General features: G+C 41.6%; 1 protein-coding gene across 3 annotated transcripts in view; it reads right to left on the reverse strand.

The window, feature by feature from the left end:
• LHFPL3 (LHFPL tetraspan subfamily member 3) overlaps window positions 1-20,611 on the reverse strand; it is a 258,434-nt gene extending 237,823 nt beyond the window's left edge. For all 3 annotated transcript variants that reach the window (XM_053977414.1, XM_053977412.1, XM_053977413.1), the window contains exon 1: window positions 20,143-20,611. In XM_053977414.1, coding sequence (XP_053833389.1) covers window positions 20,143-20,611 — 469 coding nt within the window. The remainder of the gene's footprint in view (window positions 1-20,142) is intronic.
• Window positions 20,612-20,834: the final 223 nt, after the last annotated feature.

The following is a 20,834-nucleotide window of genomic DNA, read 5'->3' on the forward strand; positions in this document are numbered from 1 at the left end:
TTAGAAATTATACTATTAACATTCAAAAAACCTGCAAGTATTCATTTTTTGTATTAAACTTTGCTTTTATAGACAATCACTGCATAGACAAATTTATCTCTCTCAGGTATTTTTCCAATTTCTAACACTTCTCTGCATGCTAGCACTTACTGTCATACATTTTCTTGTAGACTTATTTATCGTTTCTGCTGTTTTTCTGTTCTCTACATAAGCCTTTTTTTAAAATAGGATCATCATTCAGCCCTGTCATTTTACCTAGCTTTCTGAATTTTTATCTCACTAGCTGGTTTTCCTACTAGGTTAAAATCTACTCTTCTATCCTAAAAAACCATATATTTGGAATTTTTTACCACTGAATCTCAGGCTGCAGTTTCTGGGGAAATTGTTATTGTGTCCCCATTTTTGCCCACCCTCAGAATTTCACCAAGTATCTCAGAAATTTTGTGATTTTTTTAGAGAGATGGTTCTTGGAGATACGTGTGAGCTCAAAAAATATCACACTAACCTCAGAGTTCTAGACCAAATTCTGGAGATGAGAATCTGAATCTGATATGACTTGAAATGGCAATTAGTCCTTCCAAAATGTACTTGGGTTTTGTGACACTGTACTTTCCTGAAGACTTTTGATTCTAGAGGGTCTTGGCTCATGACTACTTACGGTTGGTTGACTCATGGTTAGTTTACAATCAAATTTGAGAATTCAAGTATCATCAACAGTTGCATCTGATTCCACATTGCTGCCAATTCTGATTCCCACTAAGTATCTTCAGACCTCAGGACTCTCACCTCCGACCTCTCATCCTTACCACATCATTCCCACCACCTGCTAGGACTGTGAGGACAGCAGCTGCATGTCAAAAGTGCCATCTGCCATAGCACTCTGTTCCTTCACTGTTCATAGCACTCTGGTCCTCTGTTCCTTCCCAGCTCAGCCACTTGCACAACCACCGGCCCTATAACAAACAGGCTGTGCCTGAATCGTACCAGTCTGATTAGACCCAGACAACAGCAGAGCAGAGGAAGAGGCTGGATTCTATTCTGGGCTCTGCTACTGATGTAACACAAAAACTGGCAGACGGCAAAGCACTTTGCCTTCAGTCGTTACAAACTGGGAGAGTGGATATGTCTATCCTTAAGTAAAAAATGTTTTGAAACAGTTGGCTGAAAGCCACTGTGTAAATGCTAACTACGTATCATGAGACACTGCTCCTACTTTAGGGCCCTTTCTCATTCACAAATGTTATGCACTTAGTCAGTCACAACCATATTTTTTAAATCATAGGATATCTGGAGAAAATAAATTCAGTAGCCATCTCCTGGGAAGGGAAAAGAATGATCCTGACTCTGGCAGCAAACACTCACTGCACCTTGTTAAGTTTCTAACAGAGTAAAGGAAGCAGTATTAGCATACTGCTCTGTACAGCAGTAGCTTGGTAAAACTCCATGGTGTGTGTTACCCAGTAAAGCTGACTAATGGACCTGTCTGGCATTGAACTCTATAGATCCATTAATTCATTTTATGAACAGAAAAAGTCTCCCAAAGCATTTTCGAAATTCAAAACAGGATGCTGATGATCAGGCAATCATCTGACTGGCACTTTGTATTGGAATATGTCATTGCCCACAGAAAGAACAAATAATCTCTCAAACCTACCTTCAGAGGAGCAACTAATACACAACAGTGGATATACTTGGTGGGAACAAGGCTCATCTAGCCTGGAATGACATTTTCAAGAGCAGACAATATCAGATATTTAGAAGCAAGATGAATTTGGTTTTCCCCAGTCACACCATCCTTACTGCCACCAGTCTGCTCCCCACAGGGTGAAGCTGTGACAAACGTGCAGACCAGTAACAGCCATCACTGCATCTCTTCTCTCTTAATTGTCTAATCCTTTTCTGAAGCAACCTGTGCTTCTGATTTCTACATCCTTTGGCAGCAAACTGGAGCAACAAAATGTGGTGCATCACAGCACCATGCTCTGCACCCTGCAGTGACAGGAGGAGGACCAGCCTGGTTCCTGATGATGGCACTCCCGAGCCAACTTCCTGTGTCCTACAAGAAAAGCAGAAGGATGCTAGATGTGCTATGCAGCTTGTCCAAAGCACAATTTAGGACAATTTTCTGTTGTTCTCCTCTTTGACCCAAACCACAAATATCCAAAAGAAATAGAATATTACACTGAAGACCTGAGGAGCTTTCAAAGAGGCAGAATAAGAACATGCCCTGTTTCCATTTCTAGTTAGTTGTCCTCCTTGTGGGACATCCATTTCCCCTTCATGGGAAAACTAATGGAAGACAGGATCAAATTACCTGCAGGTGAAATGACGGCTGCAACAGCCACAACAAGCTTCGGGGGATAGGTACAAGCTGGGTTAATGTGCTGCCTTTCAGCAGGAAGAGCACTTCCTCATGAGCCTCTGTGGACACTCACTCCTGCAGAGTCCTCCCTTTCCCCTGCCATTTGTCAGCAGCCGCGTTTGCATAACCTGAGTCAGAAGCTACAGTCACTCTACTTAGTCCTTGCACAAGAGTGCTCTGCCTGTGCAGCCACCACAGCTAAAAGATTTGGGGGAGCCCCCCTGTACCAACCCCTCATGAGCCCCTCTGGGCATGAGGACTCTATTCTCTTGTATTTTAGGCCATAAATTGGAAATGACAGCAAAGTAATCAGGAGAGGATCATGCTGTGCCTCCTAACTCTCCTGAGCCTCCACTGATTATATAGGAGAAATCCAAGCAGACATGGAATTAAATCACTTCCCTTACGTTGGACTAGTTGAAGCTGCTCTGTAAATGACAGATTGCTAACAGCTCCCTTAATGACATCACCCAATATGTCATAAAATCTGCTGCCAACACTATGGATTTTTTTTCCCCAGACAGAAGTGTTCTCTGGCTGCAGAGCAGAAGTTTCATTGGCAAAATGTGGCTCAAGAAATAACCTATAAAAGGTTCTCAGTTCATAAGGTAAGTACCACCCAAAAACTCACTGAAGAATAAAATTATCCTTGGCACTGCTTTTCTGGAACAGTGCCCTATGTCAGATTTTTCAAAGTGTTTGTGATTGAAATTATCCATCCACCATCTCTGCAGGTAACACAGCTCAGGAACAGTATCCAGATCTTTGCCTTACTAGCCTTGGGTGAAAACTGTTATCTTCTTACTGCTTTCATGCTTTTTGGAAGGAAACTCTTCCCAGATGGGTATTTGCATTAGAGAAGAAACAGATATACTTGTAGTACAATAACAAGGATTATTTACCTGCAGTTTCACTATTATCCCTTTACTTCCAGACTCACATCAGTTCTTTTGCCAGAACTGCAAGTGACAATCAGAGCATACATAGCATGAGCAGCCTTTGAGAATTTCTCAGAGACAATTCACAGGTTCCCTATTTTTCAGACACCAGGAAACCAGCTTGCAGCAATGCACCACAAAATGACTACCCATCTTTTAAAATTTTGCAGTAGAACTCACTTGGGCAGCCATCAAACATGACTTTACAAAAAGTGCTTATTTATCCATTCCTGTAATCCTGTGCTACCTGTATTTTCTCACTGGCATGCCTTGTGTGAGAATTAGCACAGCTTCATAGACTGTTTCCAAAAAGGGCAAATATATTCATAAGGGAAATACCTCTCTAAGTGGAGCCAACAGTGAAAAGGGAGAAAGTCCTCCTTCCTTATTGAGACAAACTAAATTTTGCTTAATAGCGCAGTGCACTGAAAGTCTCCAAGACTCAGTCCTTCTGATCAAGGTGAGGTTGCCTCTCTCCACTCACTTGCAGAAAATCAGTGTTGGCTGCTGTTCCTCTGTCACTCTGTAATCAGATCCTCTTCTCTATGCATGCCATCTTTCCTGCATCCCCTCACCTATGTACTCAAAACAGTCACAGCTGAAGAACCAGAATATGTATAGGAAGAAGGAAAAAGTGGAATGCTAAATCTTGTGTGAATTTAAAGCTAGTGCACTCATCGGCAAGGTCCCAGGATGTGGCTCGACTGTCTTTGGAAACTCCTCGTGTATCAAGTGTACATCTGTTCCCTGCAGCAATTCTTGCCAACAGAACACCCTACAGAACACCAGTATGCTGGAGATGCTGAGAACCAGTGGTCTGAACAATCTGTCACTCATGTACATTCAAAAGAGAATCACTGTAGAGACACTCGCTGGCACTGTGAGTAAATGAGCCATGAGCTATATATCTGGCTTTGCTGCAGTTGTTTTCTGAAAGAAAAAGCAAGTCAAAAAGGAAGTGTAACACTTGGCTGAATGCTGAAGTGACCAAATAAATAGGATTAGCTAAACCTTGCTTATCTGTCAGTCATTCCTCTCTGTATGGAGGCAGTCCCTCAAGCCTGCCCATGATGATGACAGCCTGGTACCTGTTTGGGTACCGGAACAGAGGCATTTCAAGCTATGTCATCTGGTTATGTTATGCACTCATCTTGGTCTTGTTATCCAAGGGAAAAAACATGGTTTGGCCAAATGTGTTGCGCCACAAGTACTTCCAGTATATGGAACAAAAGGCTAAAATAAGTGCCCATGAATTTTGTTCTCAAATTCAGATCTGCACTGCCATGACTGCAAAGTGACAGATGTCAAAACCAAGCCGAGTACCTCATTAATGCAGAGATAAACACACAGAATATGCTGTTTGGAATGACAATGCAGTGTGTTTATGTATGTATGCCACTATTTACCATTCTGCAGATGGTTGCTCACAGTGATGTACATCCACAAATATGTTTAATTTTGCCTTTTCCTTTTTTAGGTAATTACCATTTCTCCTTGTTTACACTGACTACTTCTAAGATGGCCTAGAGATCTCTGAGTTTCTCTGAGGGCAAGGGGTCACGTTGCACAAAGCAGACCAGAATCAGCATGCAATCAGTTCTTTGCAGTAATAACAGTCCATGACTGTAAAACATTTTAAAAGAAATTATCTTGCTCTCATTTTATAGCCAGGAAAGCCCAGAGAGGTGAAATGACTTCCCCAAGGTCGCACAGCAGGCTCTGCTCAGTACATAGTTACTATTGTTGCAAATTGGGTAGCTCATCAAGCTTATGCTACTCACACCACTCAGATACAATTCAAACAATAATTATTATTTCTACTGCAATTTGCACGGCAGTCAAAGCTGGAGGCCACAATCAGGATTCAGCTTATGCTGGGCTCTGTTCAAACACCAAATCAAATCCAGTCCCTGCTCCAGGGGGGCTTCCCACCTCAGTGGGGACATTATTCTGTGGGAACACAAGTCACACAGGAAAGGGAGGGAAGGAGAGAGGGAGAGACAGAAGGCAGTAACCTCAGTGTAAGGTCTTATTTTTTTTGGACGACTGTGAAGTTTGGAAACTTATTATTATTTAAATTATTTAGGTTAGCAAGAAATATAAATGCATTATTGACAGTTTCCTGTCTAATTACTTAGGTAGCAGTTTATCTTCATAATCTTAATTGCGCAAATACTTTACTTTCACTCCTGTGGTCTTTGATTACATTGAGAGACAGCAATTGGATCCTGCTCTTCAGGGGACTGACTCACACTGCACTCACCCAATACTTAAGAGTACACTCTACTTCTTAAGGAGTGGTACTATATTTAATTTTACAACTCCCCAATCAACTGTTTGGGCAATTCTTGCTGTAGACCTTTTCATACAATATGTGCTTATACATTTTACAGCACATGACAATTTGGTACACTAGCCATGAGCTAATGAATTAATTTCACTCATGCTAACTTAAGACTGCTACTAAGCTGTGCAGTAGTAAAACACATATTAACTCCCACATTACTGTCTCTCCCTGCATCCTAATGTGGCTCCATGATAGCAAAATGTTATGTACCAAATGACCACATAGCCATTCCTCTTTGGAAGCCATAACTAAGTCTAATATAAGAATTAATAGCTCCTCTAATACTGAATGACATGGACACAATGGGATTATTTTCAAGAGTGAGATTGCTCAGTACCAAGTCAGGACTACTGAAAGGTCCTTAGAAGTCAATTCCTAAATTTTCTGGTAGAGATCTGCTACCCTATTATTTATTATAATGCATGTATTTGTATAAATAATGTAAAAGAGCATACAGGAAATATTTGATTGATATGCATAAGCTCAGATGGTTGGGCATTTTTTTCAGATTTCAATTAAGCTAAATGCTCAAAACATGTTTCCAGTCCATCAAAGCATGTGCTTATAAATCCTTTGCTCAGCTGATGTATTCTGTTGAAACAACCAGCTTTTCACTGACAGTAACAGATTCGAGACCAGCACCATAATACCATAACATACTCTAGAAGAACTTGAGAATTCACAATTTAAATACATTATTTTACAGAGCAAAAGAATGACCATTCATTTACAATGACTTTACTTGCCCCTATTTTCAACTGGCTAAATCCACATACAAATTAATGACTTATCATAATGCCTGTTGAGGATACAGCATCAAAAACTATGGCACTGGAGAGCTTACATAAAAAGTACTAATGCAATTTCATTTTAGACCATTCAAATTTTTCAGAAATTGATGTTAGGTGCACACGCACTTGTTCCTCTCTGCCAGGCATCACTGAAACTCAGCAGAACTGAGGTATTTACTTAAATGATTAGAACTTGACTTTTAGTACAATGATAAATGGAAGCAATAAATAACAACAGCTTTCTTTAGCAATTGCCAATACGTATTTTGCAGCTCTTCATATACTATCCACTAATCTCCTTTAGCATCAGGTAATTCAAATTCCTTTATCATTTTCTGATACGTGTATTCATGAGAGTGTGGTTTTATTTTAATCCAAGGCAAAACCACATTAAGAAGGAACTATGATTGACAGAATATTATTAATCAGAAACAATCCCTCCCTAAACACAACTTCATAAATTCAAGACACAAGCAAGCATAACCACAGAGGGTGGGATTCAGCTCTACACTGCGAAACCTAAGTGAAGGTTTTACAGGCAGGCTGAGAGTAGAACCAGGGTTTGATTCACTTTGCCAGCATGCTGCTGCCTAATCACTTGAGCTGTTCTACTGCTTGTGAGACATCTGTGTGTAGATGACAGAGAACCTCCAGGAGACCTGTACCCTGCTGAAATAGAAGTCAGAGGTCAGACAGGATCCCCCTGGCATTTTAAGCCCAGAAAATTTGATCTAGGCAACTGCTTGATGGCTTGGCTACCACAGACTGACATCATATCCTAAGGGCCTGACTGCTCCTGGATGTACTGCAGAAACACTTGACTGGCCCTGCCACAGCTGGGTTAGGTCTGCCAAGGCTGATGGTCCTTTCACCCTACTGCAGTCTGACAGGCTAAGCCAGATGTGTGTACTTGAGTATTTCATTGCACATTTTCTGGTACATCCCTGCTCTTGAATCTGCACTTACCCATCACCTGATGAAGTGCAAAGTAAAATGGAGCTGTCTGTACAAGTGTGATTTGCATTTGGTCCAGACTTGATATGGGGAAAAGCAGCCCCAGGGAATAAAAGAAAATACATCTCTTGTGAAGAAACAAAAATGCAGTAACAATTTCACAGACCACCTCACTTCTGCCTCGGCACAATTCCTCCAGTGTACCATACAGCTAAAATTAAATGAAATATGTTTAACACTCAGTTAGTAAATATATCATCTTAGGTTCAAACATAAACTTGCTGAATTCAGTAAGACTAAATTTAAACCCAGACCCTTGTATCTGCAGATCTGTCCCTCCAAGGGTGCAAAATCCTGAACAGCATTTGTAAGTATCCATACTGCATGTAAGAGCTTTCACAGACATGTACACCATCAACAGTGTTTCACTGAAGCCCAGGGTCTGCCTTAAATACAGTTATTTGATGCACTGAACACTTTCTTATCCTGTTGAAAAAGTGCTCCCTCCTCTCTCTCCCTCTCTGAAACTGCTGCAGGAGGCAGGAAAAGAGGCAGCAAGGACAGAGCAGGGAGCTCAGCGTCACCCTGCTGCCCATCCTGTGTGAGCAAGGGCTACTCAAAGAGTCCCTTCTTTCAACATCCAAAACACTTGACACCAATCTATTCACACAAAACATGACACAATGCAGCTGTGTATCAAAAAGATGAAGCGATTTGATGAGTTTCTTAACTATTTAGGAAGATTGTTTATGTAAGAGCATGGCAACACAAAATAATTAGGTGTATGGGAAGCTAACAAGGGACAACTTCTCTGGGAAACTTTCTAGGCAAAATTACATCTCAGGTTAGCCATAGAACTGGTGATTTGTAAAATTATTTTCCTGAAACCTTGATATTTTAGAATATTGTAAATATTTCTTTTTTTTGATTGCTTTCACTTTTAAACACCAGCACTTAGCTAACATAAATAAGATATTTTCTTAAGGGCATCTAATATCCAAGTTGTGTGAGAATGCTGAAGGCAAAGAGAAAATATGAAACACACCACCGCAACTGCTGATGTTGCCAAAGTTTTACAGTTTTGCTGGAAATTTAAGGAAAGCTTTTACCTGTTTGATCAGAATGCCAGGCAGGAATGAATCTCACTTGAATGATATACAGATTTTGGTACCTGTCTATTTTTAATGCTAGACGTCAATGAGATAGAAGTGATACTGTTTAAAAAAACAGAACAAATGGGAGTAGAATAGAAAAGAGTATTCACTCAGATGAGTTTGTTTTCAGAAATGAGAGAGGAAGAAGATATGCTGTTACAAACACTGCATTCTATAATGCATTTCAGATATTCATCTGTTTCCACTACACAGCTCAGTATTTTACCAAATCTCCTTCCTTCAGAAAGTTGCTGTAGAAGCTTCCTGCTCTAATAGTTAGAAACCACCTTGTAATTTTCAGCCTGAAGTTACTTATATCCAGATAATATCCATTTATTCTTGTACCACTGTTAGCCATGAGTTTAGAATCATTAGTTTTCACTCTACAGTCCATGCATTGCAGAGGGTTCATAAACTACTTCTGAGATTTTTAGAAAATAGCAAATAGCAATAGCAAAGTAGGCCAGCAGGCTGTGATTTGTTCTAACAATGCTACATGACATGTAGTACCACCTTTGGAAAAAGTTTAGGAAACCAAATCAAGTCAAAGAAAAGATCAGTGGCTCAAACAGTTATTTGATTTTCCTCTTGTTCTTAGCTGTTCCAGGTGTTTTTAGTCAGGACAGGCATCTTATCAATGGTCCTCTTTCCACATTAAACTAACCAAGCTTTCCTAGTTTCCTTTTTCCAAGATATGTCACTACTCACTGGTTTTCCTTTTTGAAGCTACTCATTCAGAACTGCACATCAGTGTCCAGAATCCCACATGAAATACCACAATGAATCCTTAATTACATCATCATTGCCCTGAATCAGCTGGAAATACTTCACAAAGCATGTGCCAGGACCACGCGTGTCCTGTCCAGAGCAGCGTCCCGCTGCCATCCCCTCTTCCCTCACAGAATCACGGACCGGGTGACGCTGGAAGGCACCACTGGAGGTCCATCTAGTCCAACCTCCCTACTCCAGCAGGCTCTCCTGGAGCCGGTTACTCAGGACTGTGACCTGATGGCCTGTGAGTGTCTCCACTGTTACCCACCCTGAGCTGCACAGCCTTTCCCTGTGCCAGCACTGTCCCCTCACTCCTCAAGGCTGACCAAAGTTCAAGTGTCACCTGGGAAGTGACTGCTGGTGAGCCACACTAACGTGGTGCTGCCACACCAACAGAGGAATCCGACCAAATACAAATGCCTGACAGGAGCTAAATACGAGTGACTGTGGCTGGTAGGACATCTGCATGTTTGGAATACTGGGGACTATATTTTTCTAGTGTAATGACCATGCATTGCAATTTCAACCTTTTTATTTTAATGATGGTCTAATATAACTTCACCAGTAATAGGAAGGCTAAATTCTAAAGATACAGCAACCGAGTAATAATTAACTTTCTTTAGAGGAACATAAAGCTACAAGGATGAATAATTTTATTTTCATAGAAAGTCTAATACTTCTGTCATGAAATTAATCTTAAAACTTTGAATTAACTCTTTGTGAAATGACACTGAATGTCCCTTAAGTGTATGCATAACAGTTTCATAGTGTTCAAAGATGTATTAGCCAAGCTGAAGATACCTGTGGGAAATCTGATTTTGAAACACTCAGTCTACATCAGAGAGAAGTCTCATTTATGATTTTTAGGCTCATGGGTAACATTCTTCAGTTGTCTCTAAGTGAAAACCTTTTTTTATGGTTTGTTCTATATTTTTGATCACTTCTTCCTCTTGCCAAAGGTTACAAACATCTGTCTTTTTCAAGGTGATTACTAAGTCTCATTTCAAAGATAACTACATCTCATGTAAATTTTTAATCCAGAGATTATTCTTTGACAATGTAAACAAAGAAAATCAGAAATTTATACTATGGCACTAAGTTGCAGTTATAAATTTGTTCAAATTAAAGGAAAAAATTCCATGTTACCTTAACTTTCCTGCACAGTTAATTCTTGAGCTCCTCATTTTGAGATTTGGTTACATATTGGTTATGTCTACACAGTAGGCATGAAGCAGTACCGAGGAGCATTCCCAGGTATTGAAACTTGACTTGATGCTATTGAATTGTTGGAATTGTCCCTCAGCATGTGTTACAGGAGTGGTTTTAGTCTGTTCCATCTAGCAATCTTCCAAAATATTGCCAGAGCACAGTTTGCAAGTTAGAACATGCCAACAGAACGAGTCTAGTGGCTCCCAACAGAACGAGTCTCGTGACCCAGTTTTAGAAGGTAGAAAATGTAATAGTGTGGATGCTGGCCAGTGTGCCAGCTGACTCTACAGCAGAGGGGGACTCTGTACCAGCCTAATTTGTGGGTACAGGCACAGCAACCACATCTCTCTGTTGGGCCCTGGCAAGCTGAGATGGGTCAGTACAGAAATGTCTCTCCAAGAGGCACAGGATCATTTATGTCAGTGTTTCATGCCCTCTCCAAGGCTCTTGCCCCCATCAAGAAACTCCACAGAGCTGAGGAGCATTCACCTTCCACAGACACTGCAGAAGACTATTAGTCCACAGGAACAGGCAAAAGGTCAAACTGGAAAGAGAGACAGTGCTAAAATCTTCCCTGATCTTAAGGGACTGTGTCCTATTTTATTCACACTTCTGCTGCACACAAGGTTCGCCATGACCAATAACCTATAGCAAGTTGCAGAGGTACAGTCTAGCACAGCAGGACAAGACACATTCTGGCCATGGTAATTGCATGAGATCACTCACCTTATTCAGTCAACTTCTACAAAGCAAGGCACTTGACTTTTGACTTCCAGAAGTAAACAAAAGAAGCTCCCAAGGTTTCACAAATAGCGTTTTCTGAACCTCTGAACTCAGAATATCTGTCTTTGACTTTGCATGTACAGCATGTCTAGTTTTCTTCTTTATGAACTTTTCCTTTTGAAATATAACCAGAAAAATAAAGTGGAATGCGTGACAACTCATCAACTGTTTGTAATGATTTATTTCAAACCATTTATTCCGTAGCTTTCTCCTTCTGATGCACTCTCAATTACTTGATTGAATAATATTCTCTGAAATAGCACATGATGTGCTTGTGTCAAAGAGGCTCTCCACAGACGCCATCAGCTACCTTTTAAAATCAATGAAATTCATAAATTTGCATCTGGCTCCTCAAGGAGAAAATAAAAGAACCTTTTCCCCCGGTAAGTACGACCTTCTTATTCTAAGGCCAGCTTGTTTCAAGTCTTCTGCATCTCTGAATGCCAATGTGAAGATGGATAATATCTTTCTTAGAATAGACAAATCTTGAAGTCTATTATATCACCTTTTTTAAGGATTCTAGCCATAATTCTCTCTTAGTAATTGGGAGCTGCACACTGTTCCACACAGTAATGCATAATCTAGCTATTCACTGTCATGCTGCTGCAATTTTAACAATGCTGATAGCAACCAATGTTATCGAATTCTGCAGATTTTCCAGGCTATAGCCTTGTTCGTGTCCTTTTTTTTCTTTCACCATTTTTGAGCAAAAATGTTTTTATGTTTTCCTTGTAATGCCTCAATATTGTGACCCTCCCATTCCTCACAGCTGGATCTTGTTAGTTTTCAAATATTGAGTCCACACCATCTGATCATACCACAGATTTTCTGTTCTGATTTGTTTGCTGTCTTTATGTTTGCAAGATCAAAGCTAATGCTGTTTATACCACAGTGATAAAAAGGCTCTTTTCACAAAAGGCAAAATAACCTTCATGTTTGAAATCTAGCCTTCTTTTCTTCCATGCCTTTTTACTGCTGATAATATCTGTATGTTTCCCTCTTCCTGGCTTCATTGTGGCATATAGCAATTTTCTTCGTTAAACTTTTAGAAGGAATCCCTGAAAGAACTTGACAGCAGATGTATGCTATGCCAGTGATGCTCCCTCAGCTGCAAGAAAATAGAGCTGCTCTGACACCAGCCTCTTTCCAAAACCCCACTCCCATTTCTCTTACTTAACCTCAGCTCCCCACATTTCAATAGGTAACATTCTCCTCTTTTAAACTCTTTCCCAGTTTCTTTCTCCCCTTCTTTCTTTCCTCACATGTACACTTTTTCTCAGTGAAATGGTATTCATCCTCAAATAGCCTGGATAAGTTTATGCATTTTCTTTTATATCTTACTTTTCTGTTACCTTACTGTTTTTCAAACAGTGGACCACAGCCCCCAGGATGTTCATAAAAGGCAAATGGGAGAGTTATAAGATGCTGAAATTTTTATTACACTCTAAACCAAGAGAAAAAAAAATCTCTTCTCCATTCCCTAAACACCTTTATTCTTCAAAAAAACAAGTTTTGCTACCAAAATCTCAAATCGCTCATACAAATAAAAGATATTCACTTCTTACATGATACATTTTAGACAAGTTCTCTCTGGGATCAAGACAGATGTGGCTGTGTGATTTTGAGCCTGGTGACCAATTCCAACCAAATTTGACTGAAGCTACAAGCCTTCAAAACACTAAATTCCTGCAAGTTTTGTGAAAAAGATGGAAGCAGAAAAAAATCCCAATTTCCCACTAGTGGAAAGACAGGAATAGTTTATCCTTTAACAAATCTAGATGGCAGCTTGAGGACATCAAACCAACAGACAAATAGCTTTCTGCCAGGTATAGCACATGCTGTGCCTTTGTCAGCTACAGAGATAGGGAGCCTGTGAGGAGCTGGAGTGTTTAGCTACCAAAGGCATAAACGACAGAACTTTTGGTACTGTGGGCACAGGGTATTTGGGGGAAAAAAATACTTAGGGATGAGACACTGGGCACAGCATTTCTCCCTCATTTCCACTGTTCATGTGATACACCTTTTATTTTCATGTTTCTAGCCAAACATAAAGTATATGAAAATGTTTACTTCAGTGTAAAGAAACCAAAAAAGCTGCACAGCCCCATCATTCACTTCACCCAAAACTTCCCACTAAAACCTTCAGGTCATTTTTCCAACCTCCCCAGCTAACCTTCTGACTCTCACTAGGACACAAGCAGTTCCCAATGGCAATACTCATCACAGCCAGTGTGACAGCAGCAGAGCACAGGCTACCATGGGGCATTCCTAGGCAAGAATGAAGGAGGTTCTAGGGATCTCTTTTAAGCCCACTGGGAAACTTTCCTCTGGAGCAAAACATACAGAAAATCAAACTGGCAGCATGATTTCTCCTCTGGGAAAAAGAAGCACATGAACCACGACTGCCTGCATTAGATGTCCCTATAGGCTTGATGAGACAGTCATTTGTTGACAAGGAGAGCACTTGGCTCTTTCCCTGCTCCCTGCCTGCCTGCACAGCTCCAGCACCTCGTTTCCCCAAAATGCAGAGTCAATAATAATCATACCGTGAGCAGAGCCTTCAAGAACCAGAATTTTTCAGATTTTTCTCCCTGATGGTCCAATATCCACTACTGTTCAGAGACCACTAAATAACTTCTGTCACCTCACCCTGCAGGTGCCGTGGGAGTGTTAACACTTTTATTAAAATCAGCATCAGTGATGAAAGTCAAGCTCAAAAACCTGCTCAATATTTCTGTACTTGTCTTCCTGTCCCTTTTGCCTCCCATGCACCTCCCCACTTTACATGTGGGGTATGTAGTGGCAACAAAAGCTGACAGCATTGTTGGTACAGTTCTTTGTTTCTGGTGAGTTAGTAAAGACAATTAACAAATGAAAAATGCAACTTAAAAGTTTACAAATGTACATACCTCATGGCTAATGCAAATTTGTGTAACTTCAGCTTCCAAATACAGCATTCATCAAGCTAAGAAGCACTGCATGACTTGAAATCTTACCCTGTAGGTCCTCATATGCCATCATCTGTCAATTTTTAATCTTCTTTTCAACAGCAAGAAAATTCATCCTTTTAGCTCTTCTTCTTTCATTTATTTTAATCAGTTCTTAGATCCTTTCTACTTTATACTTGAAAGGACGTCTTGAAAGATATTTGACCTAGACAGAACAGGCATGGGAACCACTGCAGGCAAAGGAGTCCATTTTTTGCATACACATTTAGGGACAAGGAGTCAAGGAAGGAGTCCCTGCTCAAGGCAGGGGGATTGGAACTGGTGATCTTTAAGGTCCACACCATTCTATGGTTCTGTGATTCCATGATTCTGATTCTCAGAAATCTTACACTGCATTTGGTGTATTAAAATACAGGTTGTAGAAATAAGCCCATGTTATTATGACATCCAAATCAGTCTATGCAATTAGCTATCTTTACTATAATTTATTAGACAAACTATAATTTATTAAACAAATAATTTTTATGCCACCTGCAAAGTTCAGGAGCCATAAATGTAAATTGCTCTCTCAACAAATTCTTAAGGATACTGAGGCCATGAACAAGATCCTTGTCTGACTGAGATACCCTGTTCAAACACTGGTGCAAGGCTGGGTCTTGGGTTTTTTCAGGAATTTACCCCTATACCAAGATCTGTCAAACAGCAGTAACAAAGGCTCCAAGAGCATCAAGGTCAAGCCTTTTAGGACTCTTACATAAAAGTCACCTGGTCCTGCAGACTGATTTCAAGCATAAAAGCAAACAACACAGTTGGAATGAAGAATTTCTCCTTTTCATTCTAAAACAATTCCCTGTTTTAAACAAACTTTTAACTGTGGCATGTAATAACCTCTTCATTATGGCTGCTTTGGCCTCAAAAATCTGGCAGTTGAGTGATAGGAAACCAGTTTTAAAAACTAGTTTAAAACAAGTCTAGGGAAAACCTTGGAAAGACCAACACGTCTATGACATAAATCAGTAGAACTACAAAAAAAAAAAAAACCCCAGTGTATGTCAGCATGTGTACAAACATGACATATTTGTGTGATGAAAGGAAGTAGGACCAATACATCTATTTTAAGTAATTTTTCACAAAACTACTAGAGTTCTCCAAAGAAGTAAAAAATAATATGTACTATGATTTTCATTAGCAATGTTTACTTGAATTTCCAAAAGCCAATTGATTAATCTATCATTCATAAGTCTTAAAAAACCTAGACTCCCAGAGGAAAAAAATAAATGCCCTTGCAAGGATAAATAATTGGAAACAGATGGTAGGACACTACTGTCAATTTTTCAAGTGGAGAGAGGTCAATGGTGGAATCCTGCAGGGATCTGTGCTGAAACTGGGGAGCTACTCACTTATTTATAAATGAGCTGGAAAACAGGATAAATGGCGAGGTGACAAAAAGTTAGCTGCTGATACTCATTCAGGGTAGCTACAATGAGGCTTGACTGTGAAGAAAGACTTCACAACACTTAGTGACTAGGCAATAAAAAGTCAAATTAAAGTCAGTGTAGATAAATATGAAGTAATTTCTTTAAGGGGGAAATAAATTAACTACACAAAATTATGTGCCCCAAGTTGATTATTTCCACTTCAGGACTGAGATCTTGGGGTTATAATAGGCAGTTGTGTGAAAACATCAGCCCACTGTTCACTAACAGGGAAAAAAATGAGTATAACTAATTACTAGGAAAGGAACAAAGATTGAAAGAGAGAATATCATTTATTCACTGTATGAATGGCTGGTTTGTCGGTCTTGAATATTGTGTGTCGGTCTCGTCCCACAGACTCTGAAAAGATAGAGTATTCTGGAAATGGCTATAGGCAGGGCAGCTGGGATGATTGCCAGTTCGCTACAACTTAACAACTAAGGACTGACTAAGAAGGCAAAGGTCTCAAAATGAGGTAGCTGAGAGGATACAGCAAAGGTGTAGGCAGAGCCAGGACAGGGAATGTGTCTCCAAGTTCCCTGTTCACAGCCTCTTCCAATGCATGAGCTGAGAAGATGAAATGAAATGGGCAGGCACAAGATTTAAAACAAAAACCATTGAATCTTCACACAACACATATTGAGCTGTGGAACTCCTTGCTCTGGGGCACAGTAAATGCTACAAGTTTACACAGGTTCAAAATGCGACCAAAGTCTCAAAAAACAAAATCTAGCAAGAGCTTTTAAATGCCAAGATCCATCTGAGGAAGTCCCTGAGTACGAGTGCTGGAGAACCAAAAATACAGAGGGCAAAATGGGCTTTAGCTGCTCTGATGCTTTCGTGGGCCCATGTTACAGACCACTGTCAAAGATCACTGGACTGTGGTTTGCCAAAGTACAGAGCTTTTATGTTCTGTTCAATGGTCCTCTTACTGTGGGCATGGGCTCAGGCATCTCTTGAAAAACCTATATATTGATTTCATCTTGCTTGTCCCTGGGACACTTCTGTGCTTTTCTTCTGCTTTCCTTACTTTTTTATTTCTTATAACTTGAAACACCCTAGTAAAGGAAAAAAAATAATGACAAATATAGTGAAAAAAATCATAATGACAGAACAAAAGTGTTTATTTAACCTATAAAGGAATAAATCTCAAGAATTATCTTTATTTGTGAGGTTTCCTGTAAACTTTAGGTATAGTATAACAAAAAACAATAATACCTAATTCCTAATGATTTCAAGAGTTGTGATCATGCAGCCACTCAAATTGGGTGAGTGCATACTGCTTGTACCTATGATTTTGCAATTGCAGAAGAGGAGGTGAGGGGATGGAGAAAGAGGCTGCCAACACTGGCTCTCAAAGTATCAAGTGTACCCTGACAGCATTAGGCACAAGCAACAAAAAAGGCAGTCTAAGCCATGGCTAAATCATAAGACCATCTAATCTATGCTGTACTCATGTACACACAGGAAATACATTTTTTCTCAGGATTTTTCTTCTTTATCATGTCATAGACCTGTCTAGTCATAGACATGATTAGACAGCAACAAGGACTGAAAGTGTATGTGCCCAAGATACTGTTTATCTTTTTCTTACTTAATAAACACCTTTTCAAAACAAGAGCTATATCATGCTGACAATTTATAATGACTCATGCAGGACAGAATGTGATCCAAATCTTTCTTCTAAAGAAATCAGTTCCTAAGCTTTCATTTACAATCCTAAACCAAGCATGATTCCACATCAGAAACCTGATTCTAACAAGATTTAAATTATATCCATCTTAAGTATTATATTACCTAACCGAATGCTAACACTATGAAAGTACATAATAGCAAGCAAAATCAAAGCTATATTCACATGCTTCTTTATTTCACTACTTCAGATTCAATTTTGTTCCTGTTCTACACAGAACCATATGCATATGTAGATTGCATTACTATATTGTTTTTTGTGAGATAAGCATTTTAGGATTACTATTATCTATTACTTATACTTTCAAACAGTAAGCTAATAACAGAAGTAGGTCATATAGCTCAGAGAAAACATATCATTATAACACTCCTGTCCTGCACATTTTACTCTGTTTTCCTTCTGTCCCACCACCTTTGTTTTCTTCAAAGGATGCAATGCAAAGCAGTCGTTTTTTCTCCCTCAAGGAAACTTTTTTAAGTAACACAGAAATTATCAGTGAGGTCAATACTGAATTAAGGTAAAACATTCAGCAAAAATAAAGTCAGGCTCTTTCAACACCCAACATTGTTCTAGTTCTTCCAAGGCATTTATGTACAAATTGGGAAAGACAGCAAACAACCACTTGGCTATGCATGTATTCCCTTATTAATTTTGAAGGGAAGCAGTCTGAGAAGTGATTCTTCTGCTGACATAAAACTCCTTTTGTTGCCTTTTAATGCCAACAGTGCATCTACCAGCTTTGGAGATGACAAAAATTCTGTGTTCTTTGTCTGAAACTGTATCTCCAGGCACACCTGCACATGTGCAGCATGGTATAGACTGGAGTCCAGTAGGTCAGTCACATATGGTGGTTTCTTAACATTATTGTTCACCTGTACAGAAACACAGTAAAGGAATCAGATTCATTTTATCTACCTTGCACTAGCACCTCTGGGCATGAAGTAGTGCAACCATAGATGTTGATGCTGGAAAGTGCAAGGGATTTGGAAATTGTGCTGTCCTACTGCACACTGGACATGAAAAAAACATGCTGAAATGCATCAAAACAGTGAATATTCATGGCACCTTTTAGCAGCAGAGCCATAAGAAGAGGAGACAGCTGAAAACAGAAGTCCTTAATGGAGCAGAGGAGACATCAGTCGTGCAAAGATGAAACAGTTTGCTCTGCCCAGAGCCAAGTTACATGACAGTGTACAATTAACCAGACCATGTCAGAATGCATGTTACTGAATGGAAAGAGGAGCCACCAGCATCAAAGGGGGTTCCCAGTACAGAGATAATGAACCCAAATCTAAACTCACTGGAACTGGGAAAAAACCTATCAACCTCAAGTGGCTGCAGAACATCACTGCCCAAGTGATACAGAAAGAAATTACAAGGAAACTTCAGTGAAGGAAACAGCATAAAAATGTATAATAGCACACAGGAAAACATCATCAGAGAGAGAAATGGTTAGAGCTGTTTCATACAAATCAGGGAATTCCACCAAGCCTCATGGACTAGATGGCAAATTGAATAATGCTGAAGCTGTTCAGTAGAAAACTCAAAAAAAATTTTTGCTCAGAACCTGAAATGAATGTAGGTCAATTAAAGGGACTGAAAAAGTGATTGTGAGCCCATTTTGGTGACATTTTGCTCTGTTTCCCTAACAGCTTATTCCTGCTTATTCCAAAACTTCTCAATTTCAGGCTTTTACCAGAAGGACAAGTAACAGGTATACTTTGATTTTAGCCCTTTTCCCCCCTAAATGATTGAAGAATTAATATTTTCTGTCTTGCTAAAACTGCTTGTATTACTATCTTAATTCTACAGACTGTTCTCTTCTTGTTACCCTCCCAGCTGCACACAAATAACCAGTTCTCCACTAACTCAGAGGGAAAGCTGTGCTGGAAATGCAAAAAGGGATGTCCTGGTGTTTTCCCTCTTTCCTGCCATACACTTTCCCCAGGGAGACACTGGATGTGATGGGGAAAGTCAAATGAAGTCAGGAGATCTTCTGAAACAAAATCAGCAACTGAAATTAATTCCTTTTCTTTGCACTCCTAACATATAGTGGAAAATAAACCTTGTGGACAAGTGAAACAGACCCCAACCAAAACTCATGCATGCCACATCCAGCGACCTCAGCTGCCTTTCCAGCTCACCAGCAAAAGACCTCGCCAACCCCTCCCGCGGAGCCGAAGTGAGCTCTGCCTTGGCCAGGTGGAACTGTGGGACCGGGACTTAGCTTCAACAGGCGGGCAGCTGCCTTCACCCACCGTCGCCAGCTCGAATTGTCCCCACTGCCATTTTCTCCTGACCTTTACAACAGACCACGCGCTGGAGGACACCCACCCGCTGCCGCCCACAGTCCCTGGAGCTGCTGGAGCTGCCCACGGTTCCCAGACCGAAACCGGGCAGCCCTCGGAGCGGTGCGAGGAGCTGCGGGCTCAGCCTGACTTGGCCCACGCCCAGTCGGGCGGCGGGGCGGCCCGGGGCAGGCACGGGCACGGCTCTGCGACGCTGCCGATGTGTCGCGACACCCCGAGCATCCTCTCCCGGCCTGCCCCGGCGGGGCATCCCCGGCCCTCGAAACCCGCCCCCACCGCTCCCCGCCCCAGGCGGCAGCCGGCGCCGCAAGTTTGTCCAGAGCCGCCCGTGCCCCCCGGGCCGGGCCGGGCTGTGCCGGACAGGGCGGCGCGGAGCCCCCCAGCACCGGGGCCGCTGCCTCCACTCACCCGAGGTCAGCTGCATCCAGGCACAGATCTTGTAGACGGTGGCTGTGTTGCAGAAGAAGAAGAGGATGAAGCAGACGATGCAGGCGATGATGAGCATCATCGAGAGCCCGATGAAGAAGGACGCAGCTTTGAAGGCTCCCGAGGGCAGGCTGGAGAAGTCCGTGAAGCTGCCCCGGCAGGTGAGTTCCCGGCTGAAGCCGTTGCCGATGCAGTAGTGGAAGAGCCCGAAGTAGCCCGCCTGCGGGGTGTCCACGCCGTCCCCGATCCAGTACGGCTGGATGAAGCACACCACGTTGACGATGGCAAAGCAGATGGTGAAGATGGCCCAGAGCACGCCGATGGCCCGCGAGTTCCGCACGTAGTTGGTGTGGTAGATCTTGGCCGCCTCCTGAGCTGGGAGCATCCCCGCTGCTACCGCTCCTGACGAGCCTGCTCCTGTAGCCGCCGTCCCTGCAGCCGCTCCGGGCATCCTCGCCGAGAAGGTGCCCCCCTCCCCTTCCTCCTCCTCCTCCTCCTCCGCCTTCTCCTCCTCCTCCCCGCTCGCTCGCTCGACGCGACGCACTCCGCCGCCGCCGCTGCGTGCGAGAGCCGGCGAGCCCCTCTGCCGGGCTTCAGCGGCTCCGCGCCAGCACCAGCAGCCGCGGCAGCGGCGGCAGCACCGACACCGCCCGCCGCCGCCTATCGGGGCGCAG

The sequence above is a fragment of the Vidua macroura genome, chromosome 5 (genome assembly GCF_024509145.1).
Source record: "Vidua macroura isolate BioBank_ID:100142 chromosome 5, ASM2450914v1, whole genome shotgun sequence".
Lineage (NCBI taxonomy): Eukaryota > Metazoa > Chordata > Aves > Passeriformes > Viduidae > Vidua > Vidua macroura.